Here is a 22,057-nt window from a genome sequence, read left to right as displayed (position 1 = left end):
TCTGAGTCTTCAGAGTCCTTTGTTATTTTCAAATGGCAGCGTTACTTTTATTTCATGCACTTGCTAACCATCAAAACAGAAATGCCAAATCTCCTATCCTGAACACATAGGAACACACACACACACACACACACACACACACACACACACACACACACACACACACCTCTTCCATCTCCTCACCCACGTGGGTCTCCTGTTGTTTGTTCTTTAGTCTGTTCCTTCCCTTCACTCCCAGGAACGACTAACTCCAGGCTATTTTCAAATTCCAAGACAACTGTGGGAAATGTCCCTTTCTAGCCGTCAGATGGCAATATGATGGTCATCATCGGATTCTGTGGCTTCTTGATGTGTTTTTGAATGTTGTGAAACAAGGTGAAATGGAGAGAACCACAGTTGAGCAACAGCAATGGTTGGAAGCTATCGGTTTTATTCTATTCTTTAATTTTGTATCCAGTCTTATTATGTTTAAGTAGTTGTGCAAAGGGGTTGCCCCTCAACAGGTTAGTTTATAAATACAATGCATCTTGCTATAGATTACCCTTTTCTTCATTCTTCCCTATCATTTCCTCCATCTCTGCCAACCCCTCCCCTCGATTTTTCTAGTTCATAAGTTATGCCTTGAATATTATTACTGCCATTCTCCCTCCATTCTTCACGTTCGATTCCCAGCATTAATACCATTTTTGTAACAGTCTCTGCATTTGTACTGTCCTTTGCAAAATAGTGAAGACCAAAGGGTGTTTTATGAAACCTTAAAATTCTCAGAAGTACTTCATCTTTTTATTGGAGTTTCTGTTACTGGTCTAATTTTTTATCCTGTACAGGCTTTTCATTTTGTACAAATTATTTACATTTAATTCAATTAAGTTTATGGTCTTCTCTAAATTATGACAAACATATACAGTACCTAATATTTTCTAATAAAACTGCCTTGCCTCTCCTTTAATGCACAAACGAGATCTTTGGCTTACCAAGCTGATGCATACAAAACTATTTTTCTGGCTGGTATTAGATGCTCAGGACAGTTGGTTCCCAAACATTTCGGCACACAAGGGTTACATCTGTGATTCTTTTAAGTGGATTCTAAGCTTCTTAACCCGATAAAATGCTATTAATCCTTCGTAGACACTTTTTTAAAAGCACGCTATGTGCTGAAAGTAAATTCAGAAATTCAATGTTCTGTGAAATAATAGCCTTTACTTCAATATAAATTAATTTCTTTCTATAAAAGTGTTTGGGAGATCCTTACAAGGCAGATGAAACAAAAGTGTTTATACTCTGTGTGTCCAAGAGTAAAAAAATATATGAAGAAAAAGGGAAAAGAAAACTTAGGGCTTACGTGTTTGTTTTTTGCATTATCTGGTGTGGTGCTAGTTAGATGTCATCTTCTCAGATGTTTGATAGTATTTGGCAGAAATTGGGGGTGACCCCAGGTTGATCTCCTGAAATCCAGCTGCTGAGCTCTAAATTCTATTTAAACACTGTTTGTGAAATCAGCCCATCTCTGCAGAACTCTCCCGTGGGTTGCAGCTGATCACAGAGCCGAAGCCTAATGACAGACCCGGCAGATAGGTTTAACAGAAAGGGAATTCTACAGACATTCACGAGCAACTTTGAACCAGCACGCTGGCGAAAGCCATAGCCTTTATTAAAATCTCCATGAATACAAAAGCATCCCGCACACAAATATTCTGAAATGCTCGAAAACACAATCCCAGACTGATTGGCTTTACATCTCATCATATGGCTTACCACCCCCCCACCCCCAAAACATTTTCTAGGACACAATTGTACGAGTCATTTTCAGACAAAAAGTAGCATTTGCATGTTCAGTCCTTCGATTTCCATCGACACCTTTGAACTGATCCATGAATCCATGTTTTCCCAACGTAGGCCCCCTGGCCTTGGGAGTGGCGCGTGCCGTGTCAGGCAAGATCTGGCAGGTGGTGAGGATCTAGGTGAGAGTCAGTTGTATTTGGCCTTCTCTGTCGCGAGGGCCAGCCTGCGGATGTTGGATATACAGCCGGCAGCTGCCTCCTGGAGCACCTCATCTGGGGACCCAACCATGTCGAGGAGAAGCTGTCACACACGGAGAGGAAGAGCAAGAAAAGACCGTTCAGCTGAAGACACAACGGCAACCATTTCGAATATAGATCAAGTATATATTTTAAATATATTAATATGTTTTATATACTATATAAATATTTGTCTACATATTATTGTTACATTATATTGTATATATTATATAAATGTTTATATTTATAATTATATTCATATACAATAATTTATATGTTGTATTATATATAAATAATATATTAATACATTCATATACATATTAAAATATATTTTAAAATACACATATGTGTGCTATACTTGGACTTGAACTCAAGGCCTGTTCACTGTTCCATAGTATTTTTGCTCAAGCCGGGAGCCACCCCTCCACTTCCTGCTTCTCAGTGGCTACATGGAGATAAGTGTCACTTGCACTTTCCTTCCTGGATTGGCTTTGAATCGAGATCCTGAGATCTCAGACTCTTGATTACAGCTAGGATTACAGGTGGGAGGAACTGACATCCAGCAATAGAATATATACTTTTATTTTATTTTTTCCCAGTCCTGGGCCTTGAACTCAGGACCTGAGCACTGTCCGTGGCTTCCTTTTTGCTCAAGGCTAGCTAGCACTCTACCTCCTGAGCCACAGCGCCACTTCCAGCTTTTTCTGTGTATGTGGTGCTGAGGAATCGAACCCAGGGCTTCATGTGTGCTAGGCAAGCACTCGACCACTAAGCCACATTTCCAGCCAAACATGTACTTTTAAAAGTCACTAAAAAAAGCATGAGGCAAATATAAATGATCATTAGGCAGATGTGGAATTCTTTATGTACTTCTTACCTTTTTATTTGGGGACCTGAAGTAAAACCACCACTTTCTATGGGCATTGATTGCTCAGGGTCTGCCCTGGAATTTCTCTTGCACCCTTTCTGGCTTTTCCACCTTCTCAAGCAAACCAACACCATACCACCCGTAGTCCAGTAGGGCATCCCCTTAAGTTGCATCTCCATCAGTTCCCACCCAGCTAATCATCCACTTCCTCTTGATATGAATCATGTCTCAGACACTCTCAGTGACTCCTGATATAAAACAACTGGACTTCAATCTATTAACCCATTCTTGGAAGATCTGTAGTCTCTGGCCTCAGTTTACCTTTCCTGCCATTTGCTTGTCTCTTGCTCTATCAAGTACTGTGGGGTCGCACTTTTCCAACTCTCTACTTCAAATGCCCCACTATTCCCTTCTTCTGACCCGGTCAATTCTATCCATCGTTCAAGATGGATCCAGCTGGCTTTCCTGGAAAGCTGCCACTCACGGATTCCCTTCAGTGACCTTGGCGGGGTCTTCCTAGCCATTTACAAGTCCGCAGCGACAAATGCATGGGCTAAAGCTTTGTGCCCAATAGACTGGAAGTGCTCAAGTAAACTTCAAACACTACCCAGTGCCTGGAACATAGACAGATGCCAACATTATCCAGTAAATAATCAGAACCTATCTCATATCTACCAATATGATTCTAAGGAATAGTTCTGTTCAAGTGAACTTGCATCATATAGTTTCATCAATACAACAGTATTTGAGTACAAATGTGGATAATACCAGACAACGAGGAGCAAAGAAATGAGTAAAGAAATAACACAAAGGGGCTGGGGATATGGCCTAGTGGCAAGAGTGCTTGCCTCGTATACATGAGGCCCTGGGTTCAATTCCCCAGCACCACATATACAGAAAACGGCCAGAAGTGGCGCTGTGGCTCAAGTGGCAGAGTGCTAGCCTTGAGCAAGAAGAAGCCAGGGACAGTGCTCAGGCCCTGAGTCCAAGGCCCAGGACTGGCAAAAAAAAAAAAAAAGAAATAACACAAAGGGAACTACCGTGAAGTCCTAGATTTGTTGTACTTGGGACTTTGGTTTTTATTCTCTAGGCAATAAAAAAAAATGACCACCAATGGTGCCTCAGACCTGTAATCTTAGCTACTCAGGAAGCCACAATCTGGAGGACTGAAGTTCAAAGCTAGCCTAAGCAGGAAAGTTTGAGGAACTCCATTTCTAATGAACCAGCAAAATGCTGGACTCGATGCTTGGCTCAAGTGGTAGAGTGCTAGCCGCGAGTAAAGCTGAAGAGCCAAAGGCCCCTGAATTCAAATCTACTAGCAAAATTACAGACGCCCTTTAGTTAGGGGAGTTCTGGGCCATAGTTCGTTCATATTTAGAAAGGCAACTTGCAACATAAGAGCTATAGGACAAAGAGGCAGAAAGGCACTGCGTTAGTTCACACTAGAGGTGATAAGGATTGAATAAAAGACAGGAGCCATGAGGGTGGAAGGAATCCACAGGCTATTGGAGGCTACAGAACCGTAACAACTGACTTACAAATCACTGGTTACGCAACAGAAGGGTATAAACAGAGTATTCTCATACCATGCATAAATACCAGCTCCAAGTGGGTTAAATAAGAAAGCAAAACCACAAAACCTTTAGAAAATTGTGCAGAAGGCCATTTAGATCAACTCGGGCTCTGGACTGATGTCTGGTCTCTCATGTCTGACTTCGCCCTTTACACCCCGCTCAGTTATCATCCCCATTAATCCACCTCCAGTCCAGTCTGAGCATGAGGTCTTTTCTGCCCACGTGACCGCTCACAACTCCTGTTGGTTCTCATCATTACCATACCCCTTGGCCCCGATGCTTTTCCCTCAATAGTGTCTGTCTTCTTTTCCCGCAGTTTACGGTTCCATAATCCATCTTTGCAGCCACTCTTGTTTTTTTTAAAAACCAGTTTCTTAAACCTCATATGACATCATCCAAGAAAGCCACAATGGCTTACAATCCACCTCTGTCTTCCCAGGCCTTCCCCTATTTCTGAGTCCTGCTTATGGTACATAAACAATAAAGGAGTGAATCACTTATAAGTTCTACCACAACTATATTCTCCTCACCGCCCAGAAACCTAAATATGCCTTTCTTTATGCATTTTCACTCTTTAGTTTCTTTTCTTTTCCTTCCCTTTCTTCCTTCTTTCCTTCTTTCTTTCCTTCCTTCCTTCTTTCCTTCTTTCTTTCCTTCCTTCCTTCTTTCCTTCCTTCCTTCCTCCTTCCTTCCTTCCTTCCTTCCTTCCTTCCTTCCTTCCTTCCTTCCTTCCTTCCTTTCCTTCCTTCTTCCCTCTCCTCCTCTCTCTCTGTCTCTCTCTCCCCCCTCTCTGTCTCTCTCTCTTTCTCTCTTTTATTTTCTTGCTAGTACTAGGGCTTGAGCACAGTGCCTCGCACTTGCTTGGCTGGTGTGACTGTGTAGATGATACTCTACCACTTGAGTCATATCTATAGCATGGCTTTGTGCTGCTTGATTAAAAGTGAAATCTCCAGACTTTTCTACCTGGGCTGGCTTCAAACAGACATGCTCTTGATCTCAGCATCCCGAGGAGCTGAGATTGCAGGTGTGAGTCATGGGTCTGTCCCCTGGGCACCTCTTTTAAATCTTCTCTATTCTTTCCTGCTTTCTTCTGTACGCTGTTCTTAGCAGGTAACCTGACTGGGCTCCTTCAAGAGCCCAGTCTACTAGCTTTCTAGAAGCCAGTAGACAAGAACTACTCTAAAATCACAACCCTGAACTATTTATTCTAAAAGAAGAACTACTCTAAAACCACAGCATTTTAGCACATCTTTCCTCCTTCTCTGCCCTTCCCTAGATGTTCCTTCTTCTGTGCAAAGCCTGCCATTCCACTTTGATCTTTCCCGTCTCCTCTCTGAATAGTTTACTACCAAGCCTTCCAGTTCTTTATCTTTAACCTCTTCCTTTTCAATGGTTCTTTACCATCATCATATTTTTCACATTAAAAATAAGATGGTACCACCAGCTGCTGGTGGCTCATGTCTAGAATTTTAGCTACTCGGGAGGCTAAGATCTGAGGGTCTCAGTTTGGAATCAGCCTGAGTAGAAAAGTTCCCCATGAGACTCTCACCTCCAAAAGCAACACCATAACCAAACACACAAACTGGAAGTAGAGTTGTGGCTCCAGTGGTAGAGCACTATCTTTGGCCAAAATAGTTTAGGGACAGTGCCAGGCCCTCAGTTCTAGCTCCAGTAGTGGTATATGCACACACACACACAAGAAGACTCCAAGTGGAGTTCTTTTTTCCCCTCTTTGCAGTTAATTTTTGAATGGGGTATTGTCTGGACCCAATACTGTCTCCAACCTTAGGCTCCATTCAACCTGCCCCAGGCCGGCTCCCGCTCTCAGCTCTCCAGAGCTCAGCACCAACTTCCCAGTTGCCCGAGCAACGGGCACTCATTTGACTCCTTAACAGACTTCGATAGCATTGACAACACTCTGTTTATAAGTGTTTCTTATTCAGAGCCTCCTGTGCCCCGGGAAGCGCGTGCTTTACCCCCGACCTTCCTCCTCTCCCTCCTCCTCTCCCTCCCCTGACCTTCCTCCTCTCCCTCCCCTGACCCTCTTCCTCTCCCTCCCCTGACCCTCCTCCTCTCCCTCCACTGCCTTCATCTGCAATCCCCTCCTGTTTTGCCTCTGCTCCTGTGTCTTCTTCTCAAGGCTCCTCAATGGCTCTCCTCCTCTTTCTCCCACCCACCACTTGTTCACAATCTCAGAACAAATTCTTCTCCCCTTTTCCTTTTTCCTTCTAGGGCCAATTGCTCTTACGACTTGAATTCCCATGTCACTTATAGAAAGCCCTCTTTAAAATTGATCTCTCCAGATCAGTTGCGTGTGTGTGTGTGTGTGTGTGTGTGTGTGTGTGTGTGTGTGATGGGGCTTGAACTCAGGGCCTGGGCACTGTCCTTGAGCTCTTTTTGCTCAAGGCTAGCACTCACCACTTTGAGCCACAGCTCAGTTTTCTGGTGGTTAATTGGAGATAGAGTCTTCTAGACTTTCCCGCTCAGGCTGGCTTGGAACCCCACTCCTCAGATCTCAGCCTCCTGCGTAGCTAGGATGACAGGACTGAGCCACGGGCACCCCTACACTCACTTCTTTGGAATGGCACACTTCATACGCCATGCTTCTCAGATCTATGTTGAAGCAGCAGAGGCATCTCAAATCTGATATGTTCCGAATTGAATCTAATTTTCCTTGGTCATCATGCCCCTCTAGTACTTTCCTGTGTCAGCACCAATAAGAGACATCATCACTTATTTGCTCAAACCAGAAATCTTGGGCCTCATACCCCTCTCCACACAACCTCCTCTCTCCTTCGCCCACCCACTTCAGACCCTGCCACTCAGCTGCCTGCCTAGTTTTCAGAGGCATTCGTGTCTATTGCCGTGCCATTGTCACCGGCCCTGGAGGACCTTCAGCCATCTCACAGTGCCCTTGTGCCTTATCTTGGTAAATTATTTGCCTCAATTAGTCATACTACATCCAGTGGGATTTCCCAGATAGCAGAATTACACCAATAAGAGGGACGTAAAATCTAAAGAGGCAAAAGGGAAGGGAATTTGATCAGTCTTCTAAATCCATGTGGATTCAACGAGCTGCAGATCAAAAGTATTTGAAAAACAGTGTGTCTATGTGAACATGTACAGACACATGGTTCTGGTCTTTATTGTCGACACAGTACAGTAGAACTATTTAAATAACATTCATATCATGTTAAGAATTAAAAGTCATCTAGGCACAATCACATGCTGGGTCATTTAAAAATTAAATACTACCCTTTTCTTTCTTTCTTTTTGCCAGTCCTGGGGCTTCTTTTGGTCAAGGCTAGCACACTAGCACTTGAGCCACAGATCTACTTCTGGCTTTGTTTTTTAAAGTAGTATATTGGAGATAAGAGTTTCATAGAGTTTTCAGCCCAGTCTGATTTTAAACTGAAAATTTCAAATCTCAGCATCCCAAGAAGCTGACATTACTACATTATGCTATCAAAGCAAGCTCGTGGATTGACCCAGCTGGGGTCCTGGAGCCCAGTGCGCAGGGATTCTTCATCTCCCGAGAAAACAGGGCAGGCTGAAGAGACTCATGTCAACTCAGTTTTATGCCCTTGAATTTCCCCAGCATTATTCAACAAACTTTGGTTCTAGGATTATACTTTATTTGAACAGCCACATGGGCTGTGTTGGGCTTGAAAGAAAGTAGAGGAATGTACTAATAAGCTGGAAGTACTAATCAAGACCTCAAAGAAGCAGGAAAAGTGGTTTTCATGGAATAGGAGCATAGGACAAAGGTGAAACCGGAAGATTCTAACCTGAAAATGTGGAATTTAAGATTTCATAGTTAAAATGTTTTCAGTATTGTCAAGATTCAGAGTGTACCTATGGCAATGAGGTTGAAATAAGATAATTACGGAATTACACATACATACTACACACACCATGCACATACATTTATATATTTTCCTCTTTCTCTGCATAAATCGGGGGGAGGAAATATGGGAAGAAAAGTATATTCATCTCCTTGGTTTCCCATCACATGACTTGTCTTTGTAAAGCAACTTGTACTTAAGCTCCTTTCGTGGCTCGTACCTTTGAACCCACAATTCAGTGTATTCCTCTGTTTTCAGTATTTCTGCTAATAGGTTTATGTCTCATATATATGTATACACATATACGTGTATATATACATATATAGTATAATATAGATTTTAAAGCAGATTCAACTCTATGAAGTCTGAAGTATTTTTTTCTTCTGAATACACTTCTCACACAGCTTATCCTCTGCTCTGTTCACATTTACACAGCCTTCCCAATCTTACCCCCACCACCATGGTAATCTGCAGTGTCATTGGATACTAAGTGCTAATTTCATCTCTCCATGTCATTATTGATCTTTAAGAAGGCCTTGATGCTATGGGAGTTGGAAATGAGCACTACTTAAAGATTCATCATTTCTCCTTTCCAATTGTCAAGCTATTTCTTGAATATTCTACAGTGCTCCTCTGGGCACACATGTCATTTCAGCACTCAGAGATGAGGCGGAAGGATTTTGAGTGCCTGGCCACACAAGGCTACATACCTACCTCAGGGAAAAAGGAGGTGGGGAGTGGAGGAGGAAGGGAGAAAGGGAGGGAGGGAGAAAAGGAAGGGAGGGAGGGAAGGAAAAGATATCCCATGGCCAAGGGTACAGCTCAGTGGTAGAGCCTGTCTTAGCATTCATCAAGCCCTGGGTTCAATCTATCTTCTTCACCATCATCATCAACAGCGACGATAACAACAAAACCCAACACACACTAATCACTTTCTGGGTAAATTATATAAACTCTTGAGGACTTTTACAAAGTTGCTAATCATTTCCCTGCATATGAGTTATATTCTCACTCCTTTTCCTGAGTAGACCATCCATAGTGTATGATTCCCTCCATTGATTCCACTGTCTTATGAATATGGCAGCAAAACTCTCCCATAGTTAAAATTGCTTTAGTCGACACTATTTGTGATTGTGTAAATTCCAGTATTCTTGCCAAAATGAATGTGGTAGCTTCTTCAGGCCGTGGGTTTAAAAGTTCTGATGCCACACCGACAGCTTGATATTCCACAAGCAAATGAGAGGCAGGCAGAATCTCATTTCTAGTTGTCCAATCTTTCTTGTTAATTTTAGAAAAATACACAGGTGGCTATAAACAGTTCTACCTACTGTCTATCTACAGGGCCAGCCTGCATGGCTGTTACTCCCTCATGAAAATTTCTGTCATTTGTTTAAGCCTGGAAGAGATGAAAAAGGAGTCCCTATTAGAAATCTCAGCTAGCTGGGAAAGATACTATACTTGCTTTATTCCATCCAGCTCCTTTCTAGAAAAATCCATGTCAATCAAAAGTCAAAAGTTTGGGCTTTGAGGACGTTTGGACTTGTATCCTGAACTCTTTACCCTTACCTTCTGATAGCTTTAATGGGATTACCTACCTCGGAGATCCCTGTGAAGAAGGAGGCAGCAGTGTATACCTTGAATACCTGTTTGAACACCTGCACTTACATCCCATTTCGGTCACATCCTTTGATCTTCCCCCTTCCTCTTCTGTCTGATTATTCCCCCCAGCGTTATGCTAATCCACACAAGTCTGCTGTGAGAGAAAAGCCTGAAGCAGCCCAGGGAGGGAGATTCTATACCTCTAAGGGCATAGACTCCCTTGTGGAAAAGAAGAGAAAAGGAGGAAGAAAAGAGAAAGAGTAGGGGAAATTCCCATCTTATTTGGAAACGAGAATTTGAACGTCTTAGACTAGGAAGACTATTTTGGAAGCAAGCCTGGGGTGAGAGGTATAAACATATACACAAAGAAAACAAAAACATCTTAAAGCAGATGAATAGGGCACAATTGTTGCACTATTAAACTAGAATTAAAATTGTGTTTAGTTGCTATATATGCTCAGACTTTTGTTTCTCTGGCTACATGTCCAGGACAGGACCGGACCACGAAGTAGTTTGGCATTCTATAGGTTATGTATTTGAATTGAGTAGCCCTATGCGAATACCAAACAAGCACACCATAAATGGCATTCATGCTCCTGGTGACTGTCTGTCTGGTTCTTTCTTTCGTTCTGGAGGCCAGTCCTGGTTAGGCTGGGAAGAATGAAGAAGTAGTGTGGGCCCTGAGGTCAGTCTAGGTCCTGTTTAGCACTTGCTCCAAGGCCCTGTTTCAATGCCCCGGGATCTGATGTCTATCAAATGAGTGTTGCTTGTTGTGTGTTGTGTTGAGTTGTACTGTGATTCTCCCCCCCCCCCCGCCCCCCGCCACCTTGAGCTTTCCAATAGTCTTTAAACCCAAACCTAGATGTCAGTTATATAATTCCACCTCACAGAATCCAAGGAACGGTGGGTGCGTGGGAGCCTGCAGTGCGTTGGCCGCCTTCGAAGTCAGTCAGGTGGAGCTTGGAAGAGAAACTCTCGGAGCCTTCAGGCATTTCACTTTCATTAGCACAGGTTCCCCTTTCCCCTTAGCCCAAAACTTAGACCCACAGAACTCAGCAGTGTAGCATTTAAAAAGCCAGTGCTTGGGCATGTAGAAACAGTTTAGGAAATGAATAGAAAAAAAAGGAGGAAGTGTGTGGTCTAACACAGTGCCCGCGGTGCGTCCCGAGCGCGGCTTGCTGAGATTTACCTCGTCTCCCACTGGCCTGGAGCCTGCAGGTGACCTAATGCTTGCAGAACGTGACATGACTTGATTAGCTACCAAGCGTACCAAGTGCCAGGTACTGTGATTTATTCCCTCCTTGCCGGTGAACGTAGCCTGCTCTGCCCCTTCTACCTAGCCAGGAACATTCTCAATCAAGGATACAGAGCTGGAAGTGTAGAATTTTCTGTGGGCTCAGGGTATGAACGGTTTGATATTTGAGAAGCTCTCCCACGACTCTCTCTCTCTCTGGTTTCTTTCTCTTCCTCCACCCCACCCCCCAACCCATTGTTTTTCTTGACTTTTATTTTATTGTCAATGAATGTTAACTTTCTGCTTTGTTCACCACCCAGCGGCTATGCATCTAATGTTATTTCACAAATTGAATAAGGATAGGAGGTGCTCCCAAACCACCATCTGCACAATCTGTGTCTTGGTGAGGAATCAGACTCGAGAATATGTTTCTACTTTTCTAAGAGCTTCACAAGCAAACTAGGCCACTCTGAGGAATGCTTCAAAAGGAACATAAACATCCACACAACAGAAACTTGGTACAGAATCCGGAATTTGGTGAGCACTTCACAGACCAAGAGCAGCACATGTTTTTCAATGCCTAAAACCCAGAGCCAGGTGAAAGCAGCTTATAATCTTTTGTGTTAATTACACCTCAAAGGAGTGGTCTCCTTGGGAAACTAAGATGCAAATTGGGAACAAGGAAATGTGGATCTGTAGACACTTTCTAGTGGGCGTAGATGTATATTTGATCTATCAGCTTTTTCCGACTATAAAGACACTTTTAATATTATAAGGGGGAAAAACACCTCAGGTTTAACTTTTTGAAGTGTTTGGTCTTTTGAAAGACTTTCCTCCTTTTAATCGTCCCCTGCCCCCAAACACACCCAAGGACTTGAAATTTATTGGGAGTTTCATATATACATTGAAAGAAAACGAGTCCCCTTGCTTTAAAACTTAATTGCACAGAGCACTTTAAGACATCATTCAAACAAATAACTTTTTACAATGTTGGCGTGAACAAGGACACGGGGAAGGGCACACTGGGAGGTTTGTGGGTTGGACTCACAGGAACACTTCCTCCAGATCACAAGCCTTTGATCTTCAGGCCCGAACCCTCAACACGCAGCTGCTACCCAGGGCTCCAATCTCCCAGAAGGGGGCCCATTCCTACCATGGGAACTGCTATCTGCAGGGAGCTCTTACTTTTATGTATTTAACAGCTCATGATTTTATACATTTCAGTTGTAAGGAAAATGTGTTTCCAATTGGGGTGATAACGGATTTTCTTGTGGTTTGACTCCACGCTGAGTGGGCAGAGGCTGGAAATAGGAGTTTTAATTAGAGATGGATGAACTTGGGAAGGATACGTGTGCAAAGTCAGCTCGGGGTGTTTTCCAAAAAAACGATCCTAAATTCCCAGAGTTGATGTGAACTGGAAAGGCTTCTGCTATTTTCCTATTTGCAAGGCACGGTGTGATTGTAGCAGGGAGGCCCAGCGCAGTAACAAGAGATGGGTTTGGACTATCTGCCTGCAGAGCCACTTCCCAACCACTCCGCTTGGCTGGGCCTCGGCTACTGTTCCAAGGGAAACGCCACTGCGGTTTCCTTCGCATCCAGACTCTGAGCCCCAGTAATTCGCTTCATATGACACATTGCACCAGAACCACTTTTGCTGGTTGGGGCAAAATCTCTGCTTGTGTTTGGTCACTGGAAGGAGTCTCGAGTGGTGTCTGTTCTGCAGCTGACAGAAGAGCATGTTTTATGCTAATGTTTGAATGACTGCCACCACCACCAAAACGCATGTCGAAATACAATCTGTATGGAGAGGTAATAAGAGGGTGGAAACTTATCTAACTATGAAATCTGGAGGTGGAACCTCAGGAGTGGGGGGGGGGATAATTTCAGTTAAAGAGGCCATAAAGGCTGTCCAAATCAAGTAGGACTGGGCTCTCCCTCTCCCTCCCCGTCTCTCTGTCTCTCTCTGTCTCTCTCTCTCCCCCTCGGTCTCTTTATCTATTTCTCGTCCCCTCTCCCTCTTTCTTTTTTATTTTCATGTGGGTACTGGGGCTTGAACTTGGGGCTTTGTGCTTCTGCTTGCCCTTTTCATTCAAGGCTAGTTCTCTACCACTTGATCCACGCCTCCACTTCTGGCTTTCTTCTGGTTAATTGGAGATAAGAGTTGGGGGAACTTTTTTTTCCCCCTGATTGGCTTGGAACCTCTATCCTCAGATGTCAGCCTCATGAGGAGCTGGGCTCGCAGGCGTGAGGCACCGGCAGCAAATCCCACTGGGCTTTCTAAGAAGAGAGGCGTGGCAGGAGCTGGGGCGTCTCTCCACGCCATGTCCTGTCTGCCTCAGGCTTCTCTGGAGTCTCTCCAGTCGGCGAATCTCACCCCGGGGCTGCCACGTGGTGGTATACCTTCTAGAATCCACTCCATCTGCGGCCTTCCATTACAACAACAGACTGGGCTAAGACACCATGTGCATGGGATCTAAGGTTCACCTCCACAGAGGTTGAAAGTGGGTTCTAATTACTGGGGACGTCTGTCTTGTGGGTTTCTCTCCACAATGTTCTTTTCGTGCGCCTTCCACAGGAGGGCATTAGTACCCAGGCACACAGAACACCACCAGCGAGGCCTGTCTTTAAAAACTGTGCAAGCGAGGAAAACTTGAGATTCATATGTCAGCTCTCATCCCCAAGATCAAGTCTTTCTGGGTTGAGTATTCTAGTCAGAGTCACTTTTCTTTAGAGTTTGGAAAGGATTACTTCATTGTTGCCTTGCTTTTCAGTGTTGCCATTACAAAGTCCAGAGTCGTTCTGACTCTTGATGTGTAGCTGTGATAGCCCCTCTCTAGTATTTTTGAATATTATAAAATCTTTGTTCTCGGTGCGTATGTTTTAAAATTTCACGATGTCAATTTAGTCAGTCTATTGCAACTATGACCAAATGCCTGACATAAAAAGGAACTGTGAATTTGGGCTCACAGTGTCATTGAATTCAGGCCATAGTTATTGCTTCCATTGCCTCTGGGCTGCCACAGTGAGGCAAAGCATCGTGGCAAGTGGTGGAAGCGAATCATCTCTTGATGGTCAGGAAGGAGGGAGAGAAAGCCAGTGGAGAAGAGGAGAGTGACAGGGAGAAACGAGAGCGGGGCAGAGAGGGAGAGAAAGAGGAGAGAGCATGTGATAAGAATCGAGACAGACAGCAGAACAGAGAAAGAAGAAGAACTAGAAGAAAGAGGAGGAGGAGGAGGAGGAAGAGGCAAGAGGAGGAGAAGCATGAGGGGGAAGGAGGGAGGAGGAAGAAGAGAGGGAGGAAAAGGGAGAAGAGGCAGCAGTGGCCAAGTTCAAGATCTGTCTCTCTAAAACATGCCCTCCATTCTGCTCTACCTCATGAGGCTTCCAGAATGTTCCCCTTAAACATCCCCCCAAGCCAAGGATCAAGACCTCAGCGCATGCAACTGTGGGGAACATTCTGCACTCAAATGATTATACCAGATCCAGGTCTGTTTGTAGCGGTTGTATGCAGGCAGGTGCTGAGGCCTGTCAACCCAGCAAGGTGAACAGTTCTCTCCTCACGATGGCTTTGGTCCTTAGCCTAGACAGCGTGCTTTCCTTCCTCTAGACATCTCTAGAAAAGGCTAGCGAGTGGGCCGTGTGGAGTTGGGGAAGGGCCTCTGGCCTGCACTTGATTTTCCTTACTGTCGCCTTCACCCTTCACCCCACCCACCAGTTCCGGAATTACCAGGCACCGCTAGGCGCGGTGTGCTTGAAGGATTCAACGGGCAAACCGGGTTTGTTCTGAGCATTCCCCTCTGCGGACGGCGGGCTTTGATTCCTCAGGTCTGCTAGCTAACAGCCACTCATGTACGGCTAACTCACTTTACAAAATGGATGTGGCTTTTGTCTTCTCTCCAATCTCCCTTTCAGTCTATACATTTTTAAAAATTCCTTATTTATTCCTTTCAGTCTCTTGGATGGAATGTGATATTTGAGAAGGAAGCGAAATTGCATTCAGAAGTTTGATCTCCCATCTAACTGGAACAATCCATAGGTTTTTCTTCCAAACTCTAAGAAAAATGTTCTCTCAATATCAACTGTGATTGCAGTGCCCGCATTTGACTCGAGTTTTCACCCACTAGTGAGAGGTTAAAAGTCTACATGTTGTCTGTCCCTATTTTTAGATGTTTTGTGAGAGAATAATGAGAACGAAATTTCTTGGAGAAGGTGGTATAGTACAAAGCAAATGATCATAATGAGAAAAACTAGATTTAACTGTGGGGCCAAAATATGCATCTCCAACCTTAAACTGCCTACCTGTTACCTCTGCTTGGATATAAAAATGGCATTTATTACACTGCTAATGTAGAATTCTGCCCTCACAGGGGTAGAAAAATAAATATCCAGAAAGGATGAAGAAAAGAAAAACTGAAAAGAATAAAACCCTCGAGTTAATGGGCCTCTTTTCCTCATTGTACTTTGATTTCATTTCTGCTTTCTTTTAATTTCAGCTTTCAATCCATTTCAGCTTTGGAATTAAAAAAAAAGCACCCACAAAACAAGAAACCCATAGCTAGAGAGAAAAGAAATGCAATAATTTTTCTTCAATGTCAAGGAAATAACTTCCACTGCTCCTACTAAATTAGAACTGAGCTCATACAGATAAAAATTGTTCACTGTGTATGGGTACAATAGATACTTTTCTCATTTATACTCATCCTCCAGGCTGGACATTTCCCTCCTTTCATTGCAATCTTTAGTATCAAGTGGATCTTAGCTATAGATTGTGCCATTTTATCTCTTTTAGAAATTTATCTTGTAATTTATTTCTCTCAAAAGAAAGAATTGACTGAAGATATCAAATGTCGTCAGTTACTTTTTTTTTTTTTTTTTGCCAGTCCTGGGCCTTGGACTCAGGGCCTGAGCACTGTCCCTGGTTTCCTTTTGCTCAGGGCTAGCATTCTACCCCTTGAGCCACAGCACCACTTCTGGCCGTTTTCTATATATGTGGCTCTGGAGAATCAAACTCAGGGCTTCATGTATGCGAGTCAAGCACTCTTGCCACTAAGCCATATTCCCAGCCAGAGTTACCTTTAAAAAGCTTATTCCTAATGGAGCTTGTCTAGAATCTTTCAAAATAGAACCCAAAAAATATTACAGCAAAATTTTACAAAGCAATATTTCCATTAACTGAAGAATACTGATAACTCCCTAAAAGTTTTAAATAATTTTTAGTCTTTTTTCTAAAATTGTATACAATAATGCTCCTCAATTTCACCTAAAGAAGGACTTCACAGTTCATGAACTCTAGAATAGAATGGTCCTTCTTTCTTCTCTGGCAAAACTGTTCATTTTGGACCTGGTCTTGATTGACTTTTGCCAATTAATATCCAAGAACTTCAGAGCTGGAGCCAAGCAAGCTATGTTTTGAAGGGAAATATTTTCAGATTATATATACCTATCACACATATGTATATACATATATACAGATATATGTGTATATACATATACACATATGTATATACAGATATATAGATAGATAGATAGATAGATAGATAGATAGATAGATAGATACACACACACACACACACACAGGAGTGAATCCTGTCCTTTTAACATAGGCCAGAACTGACTTGGAGCATCTCATCAAAGACTTTATAAAGTCATCTTTCAACTTTTTCTGTTGTTGTTGTTGTTGTGGTGGTGGTGGTGGTCCTGTGGCTTGAACTCAGGGCCTGGGCACTGTCTAAGCTTCTTTTACTCAAAGCGACGGATCTACCACTTGGATATGAGTCTCACAGACTTTCCTGCCCCAGCTAACTCAAGTCACTTGCTTATGTCGCTATTTATTTGGGGCCAGTGTAGCTGTCTGCCATGCAAGCCTTACATAGCTGAAATTTGTTTTTAATTATCTGTTGGCATTATGTCTTCTGGGGCTAGGACGAGTAAACAGATCCGTCGCCCTTTCCACCGAGTGAAGGAAATCACGTAAGATGGGGCTGACCATGCGTGATTCAGTATCAAAGGCACCACCGGGCAGACGTGGCCCAGCCTCCCCAGGAGAGCTGAAGGACCAGCGTGAGCAGACAGGTGGCTCGGGGGAGGGCAGAGGAGCCAGAAAACAGAAGCAGGTGGCAGTGCAGGTGTCTGACTTAACATTCCTTTGGGTATATACCTAGCAGTGGATCGCTGCATAGTTTCTTCCTTACTGCTTTGCTACACACAGATCTTTGTCAGAACCACCCCGGAAATCTGCACGGTAGCCTGCATGCGCCTGTGAGCTATAGCACTACAGGAGACTGAATTATTCATTATTGTATGTCAGAATGCACATAACCTGCGATGCCATTTTCTCCTTATGCTTTACTCCCTAATACATAGGCCAGAAGGACTTAAGGCTGCATTCTGCCAAGATCCAGTCACCAAATTTTACCCATCATGCCAAGAAATAATGGTGATGTTCTTGTATAGTGCTAACAGCTCTCTGCATTCCAATTTATTCTGACACAAGCAATTGCTGAGAAACTTATCTTGGAATCACTGCAGAAATAATTTTAAAATCCTTTCCTGGTGGGTGCTGGTGGCAACCATTTGTAATCTCAGTGATTCGGGAAGCTAAGGTCTCAGGATTATAGTTCAAAATCAGCCTGGACAGACAACACCAAGAGGCTCTTATTCCCAATTAACTAGCAAAAATCTGAAAGTGCAGGCATAGTTAAAGTGATAGAGCTAACCTTGAGTGAAAAATGCAAGTAAGAGAGCAAGGTCCTGAGTTCAAGACCCAGTACTGGCAGACACACAACATTTTCATGATGTCTAAGGGCACAAGAAGACAAGACATATTGTATTTATACACTGCTTTGTTAAATGACAACTCCTTTGTACAAGTACTTAAGGACAATTTTTTAAATGAAAAAATAAGGTAGGATTGGCACAGTAATAGCTTTTCCAACTTGGCAGTGACAGGTGGAATCTGCAATGGAATTGTTACCTTGATCCAAAACATTGGTTTTTCTCCCTTGTCCAGCCATGCTTTCTAAAATTGTTCCTATATCACAAAATGCTTAATAAAGGTAATTCAGTTTCCTCATAACTCAGCTGCAGTATCACGAGATATTTAGAGGTGACGTTAGGGTGCATTCTAAAGTATGGTGCAACATTTTCTCAATTTACAGCTTGTCTTCTGGCTGCCAGTTATGACTGCCAAATGCTTCTGACATTGTGGCCAGTTTGTGGTGTCCCTAAAAATCATCAGCAATTTGAAAACATTAGTACCTGGCAGTAGCCAGACATCATAAAACAAATGCTTGTCCCTATTTATCAACCTTACTTTGGAATTCCAAAGCATAAACTTCTCATATGTATAATACATGTATATATGTATCTATGTATGGGTGTACTCATATGTCCTTATATAGAGATATATACGTATATACAGATGCATATATGGGCATACACATGCACATATACGGTACATGTGTGCACACAAGTGTGCATGCACACGCATACATGTAGGTACATATATGCATGTGCACATATATGAAATTAAAATTCTCCAGGCAAAATACAGAGTTGAAAAATCAATTTAGAGGAATTTAGCCCCACCCTCACCCCCCGCTTGATTGTGGAAAAATTAAACAACTTAAACCCTGTGGCCTTGGTGGCTATGCAGAAGAAAAACACGTTGTGAGCATCTATCTCTCCTCAAAGCCTTTCTATTTTGTCGTCACACTTGCAGAGTCCTTGGCATTGAGATATCATGGCTGTGTGGCAAGAGGAAACAATTCACTGCTGTGTTCAATAAGTAAATGGGACGTGCGGCTCAGCGGCAGACCCTGGACGCCAGGGAAACAGACGCAGGAGGACGGGGGTCTCGCTTGTTCACTGAAATGCACAATCCTAACTTGACACTAGGGAAGGAGAGAGAGGTGTACACACATTCAAGGTCGTGGATGGAGGCTACGGGGGGGGGGGAGGGGGAGGTGCCATCCTTGAAAACAAGCGCAGACCTGGAACCGGAGAGCAGAACATGCCTGCTCAGGGTGCCGTGTAGGGAAGGGAAGAGTAGAGGCCTCCCGTGGGCCAGTGGCGAGGGTCCACGGCTCACAGCGGGGAACACGGCAGTGCCAGCCATCCCTGCTCTGCTCTCTAGCTAGGACAGGTGCAAGGGCAGCTGCCCCCCCCCACCTCCGCCCCCCATCGTGGTGGTTCCGGCCTCCCGTCAGCTACTCAGGTGCATTTCCAGTTTCTCATACCTAGAGCCAGATAAATATTTTCCCTTTATACAGTCTCAGGTATATTTTGTTACAGCCACTGAAAACAGACTGATACATGGTTTAAGCCAGGCTCTCGCGAGCTAGCGACTCTGAGAATGTCTGGGACTTAGCTCAGCATCTCTGACAGCTGACTTTGGCGCCAGGCATATTCAGCTAGAGGAATAATTAGTTGTCAACACAATTTCACCTGAGCACAAACCAGTACCCCCTGCTGCCCCCTCGTTGAAACAGCCACCGAGAGGATGCCGTCTTTGCTGCCCCTGACCCTTCCGCTGTGACTGGCCGCCCTCTCAGAATGACACCCCAGGGCCCCGGCTTACTGCATATCTCCGACGAGTATTTCTACCCCTTGTTGGCAAAGATAAGTGATTTTCAAAGAGATTTTCTTTTCTTTTCTTTTCTTTTTTTATTTGGCCAGTCCTGGGCCTTGGACTCAGGGCCTGAACACTGTCCCTGGCTTCTTCTTGCTCAAGGCTAGCACTCTGCTACTTGAGCCATAGCGCCACTTCTGGCCGTTTTCTGTATATGTGGTGCTGGGGAATTGAACCCAGGGCTTCATGTATACGAGGCAAGTGCTCTTGCCACTAGGCCATATCCCCAGCCCCGAGATTTTCATTTTTATTTCTCTGTGTGAAAAAAAAATGGAATGAAAAACACGGGGTTGATATTTCTGGCAAGTAGTTTCCCTGGCAAATGACCATCTAAGGGAAAATACCATAGAAATTTGTTTTCACAGAAATCTGATCAGATTTCCCACAATCAGAAAATCATGGTTTAGTGAAAAATACCAGCATTTGCAGTAGTTTGTATGCATAGTTCAACTTATTACAATACTCAAAGGTAATAAATACAGACTAAGCCATCAAACTGAATCCTATTTTTCATTGCAGTATACAACATATTAGGGGTATTTTTCTTATTATTCTCCCCTTCAAGGATTCAAACCTTAAACTCAGATGATAAAGAATGACAATATAAACTTTAGAAATATTTTCCTTGCTTGTGCTAATGGGTAAGCAAATACACAGAAACTTAAGTGATTTGTTCTATAAACATGTTGCAAACTAAGGTAGTATAAAAACATGTTCTTAAGAATAAACCTTTGGGTTTGATCAGTTCTGAGTCTGAAGCATTTAAATTTAAATTCCAATGTTAGAATTAGCTAAATTTTTCAAATATATCCTTTGGTTAGCATGTCTACTTTTAAATTTGTATCTAAGGATATTTCAAAGAAAAACGTTGCTTTTTTGTTTGTTTTGTTTTCTGTGGTACCAGGGTTTGAACTCAGGGCCTCAAAAAATGTTCCTGCTCAGCTTTCTTGCTAGCTGGTGCCCTACCACTTGAACCACTCTTGTAGTCCAGCTTCCTGCCACTTCATTGGACGTGGAGTCTCATGGACTTTCCTGCCCAGGCTGGCTTCAAACCACCATCCTCCGGATCTTAGCCTCCCGAGTAGACAGGATTACAGGTAAAACTTACTGACACATACCTACAGACAAACATCTTATACACAGCAATGGCCTAGGAAATACAGAGAACACTTATCTACAGAGCTCTAAGGACAGCATGTAAATGTATATTTTGTATTTTTTTAGTAATGAGATCTGATTGAGCCCAAACACAGCAAAACACAAAAAGGAGCCTTAGAAGAATGCTAATGCATGCATATTTTGGTCTATTAAAGATTCCAACTAGTAAGTCAAGCACTGTTTACTTTTATATACATAACAGTATTTCTGTATTCAAAGGGAAAACAGAAGAGATTTTCTGAGTGCCCAAAACTACTTCTTCCTGAATGCTGAACGATCATTAGTAGTAGTAATTCTCACATTTAGCATCTGTGAATAGCTGCTTCTATGAGAAAACTATTTTGGGTCAACTTAAGGCCGAAAATAATGAGCAGGCATCTTGCCTTTGTGTATCGAGTGAAACAGCTGTCAGTTAATAAAAGTGATTTCTTCTCATTCTTGAGATAAATTTCAGAAGATGAAAAGAAAAAGCAGTTGGTGCATTTTTGCCAGTTTCAGTGGATAGAATATACTTTTTCTCTGAAGCTTAAATACCGACTGCGCTCAATAACCAAACAATTACGAGAAGCTGCGGGTGTGTTTCTGTGGTTTAGCAAAAGGGCCAAGTCGGAAGGAAAAGACATTCCCAACATTTTCGAAAGCTAGATAAATACAGGAATGAAATTCAGATGAAAGATGGAGCGGTTCTTCATAGTGTCTGCCAGATTCCTCGACTTTCTGGCCTTCTGATTGAATTTGGCACGAGTAGCCATTATAGGAGCATTAGCTATGTTTTACCTTCCCGTCGGTGCATTTTGACCCTCTAAAATGGCTTCTCTCTGAGCTTCCCAAAGTGATTCTTTCTGCAATGCTGGCTACTAGTTCGTTTGCTTAAAACAACTCATTTTTCTCAAAACACAAAAACAGGAACAACCATAAGACATAGCTACTGTTGAACACTACCAAAGGAACTGCAAGGCATTCCAGCTTTGGAATGTCTTTCTTTAAGACTGAAAGATATCTCTTTGATAGGTGACAGCACCCTTTCCTGCCGACTTAATGTCTTAGTATTCAAGCCTATTTAAGCCTAAGCCATCCTGGACAAGATCAGCTACTAAGGCTTTTACCTGGCTTCTGTTTTTGATTAAAACCT

At 43.1% G+C, this 22,057-nt stretch overlaps 1 protein-coding gene across 1 annotated transcript in view; it reads right to left on the bottom strand.

The window, feature by feature from the left end:
• Positions 1-1,968: 1,968 nt before the first annotated feature.
• The window catches only part of Odad2 (outer dynein arm docking complex subunit 2), a 115,165-nt gene continuing 95,076 nt past the window's right edge, over positions 1,969-22,057 (bottom strand). The window contains exon 19 of the mRNA XM_048367706.1: positions 1,969-2,082. Coding sequence (XP_048223663.1) covers positions 1,969-2,082 — 114 coding nt within the window. The remainder of the gene's footprint in view (positions 2,083-22,057) is intronic.

The sequence above is a fragment of the Perognathus longimembris genome, chromosome 18 (genome assembly GCF_023159225.1).
Source record: "Perognathus longimembris pacificus isolate PPM17 chromosome 18, ASM2315922v1, whole genome shotgun sequence".
NCBI lineage: Eukaryota > Metazoa > Chordata > Mammalia > Rodentia > Heteromyidae > Perognathus > Perognathus longimembris.
Note: the sequence above shows the minus strand (reverse complement) of the source record. Positions and strands in the feature narration are given on the sequence as shown.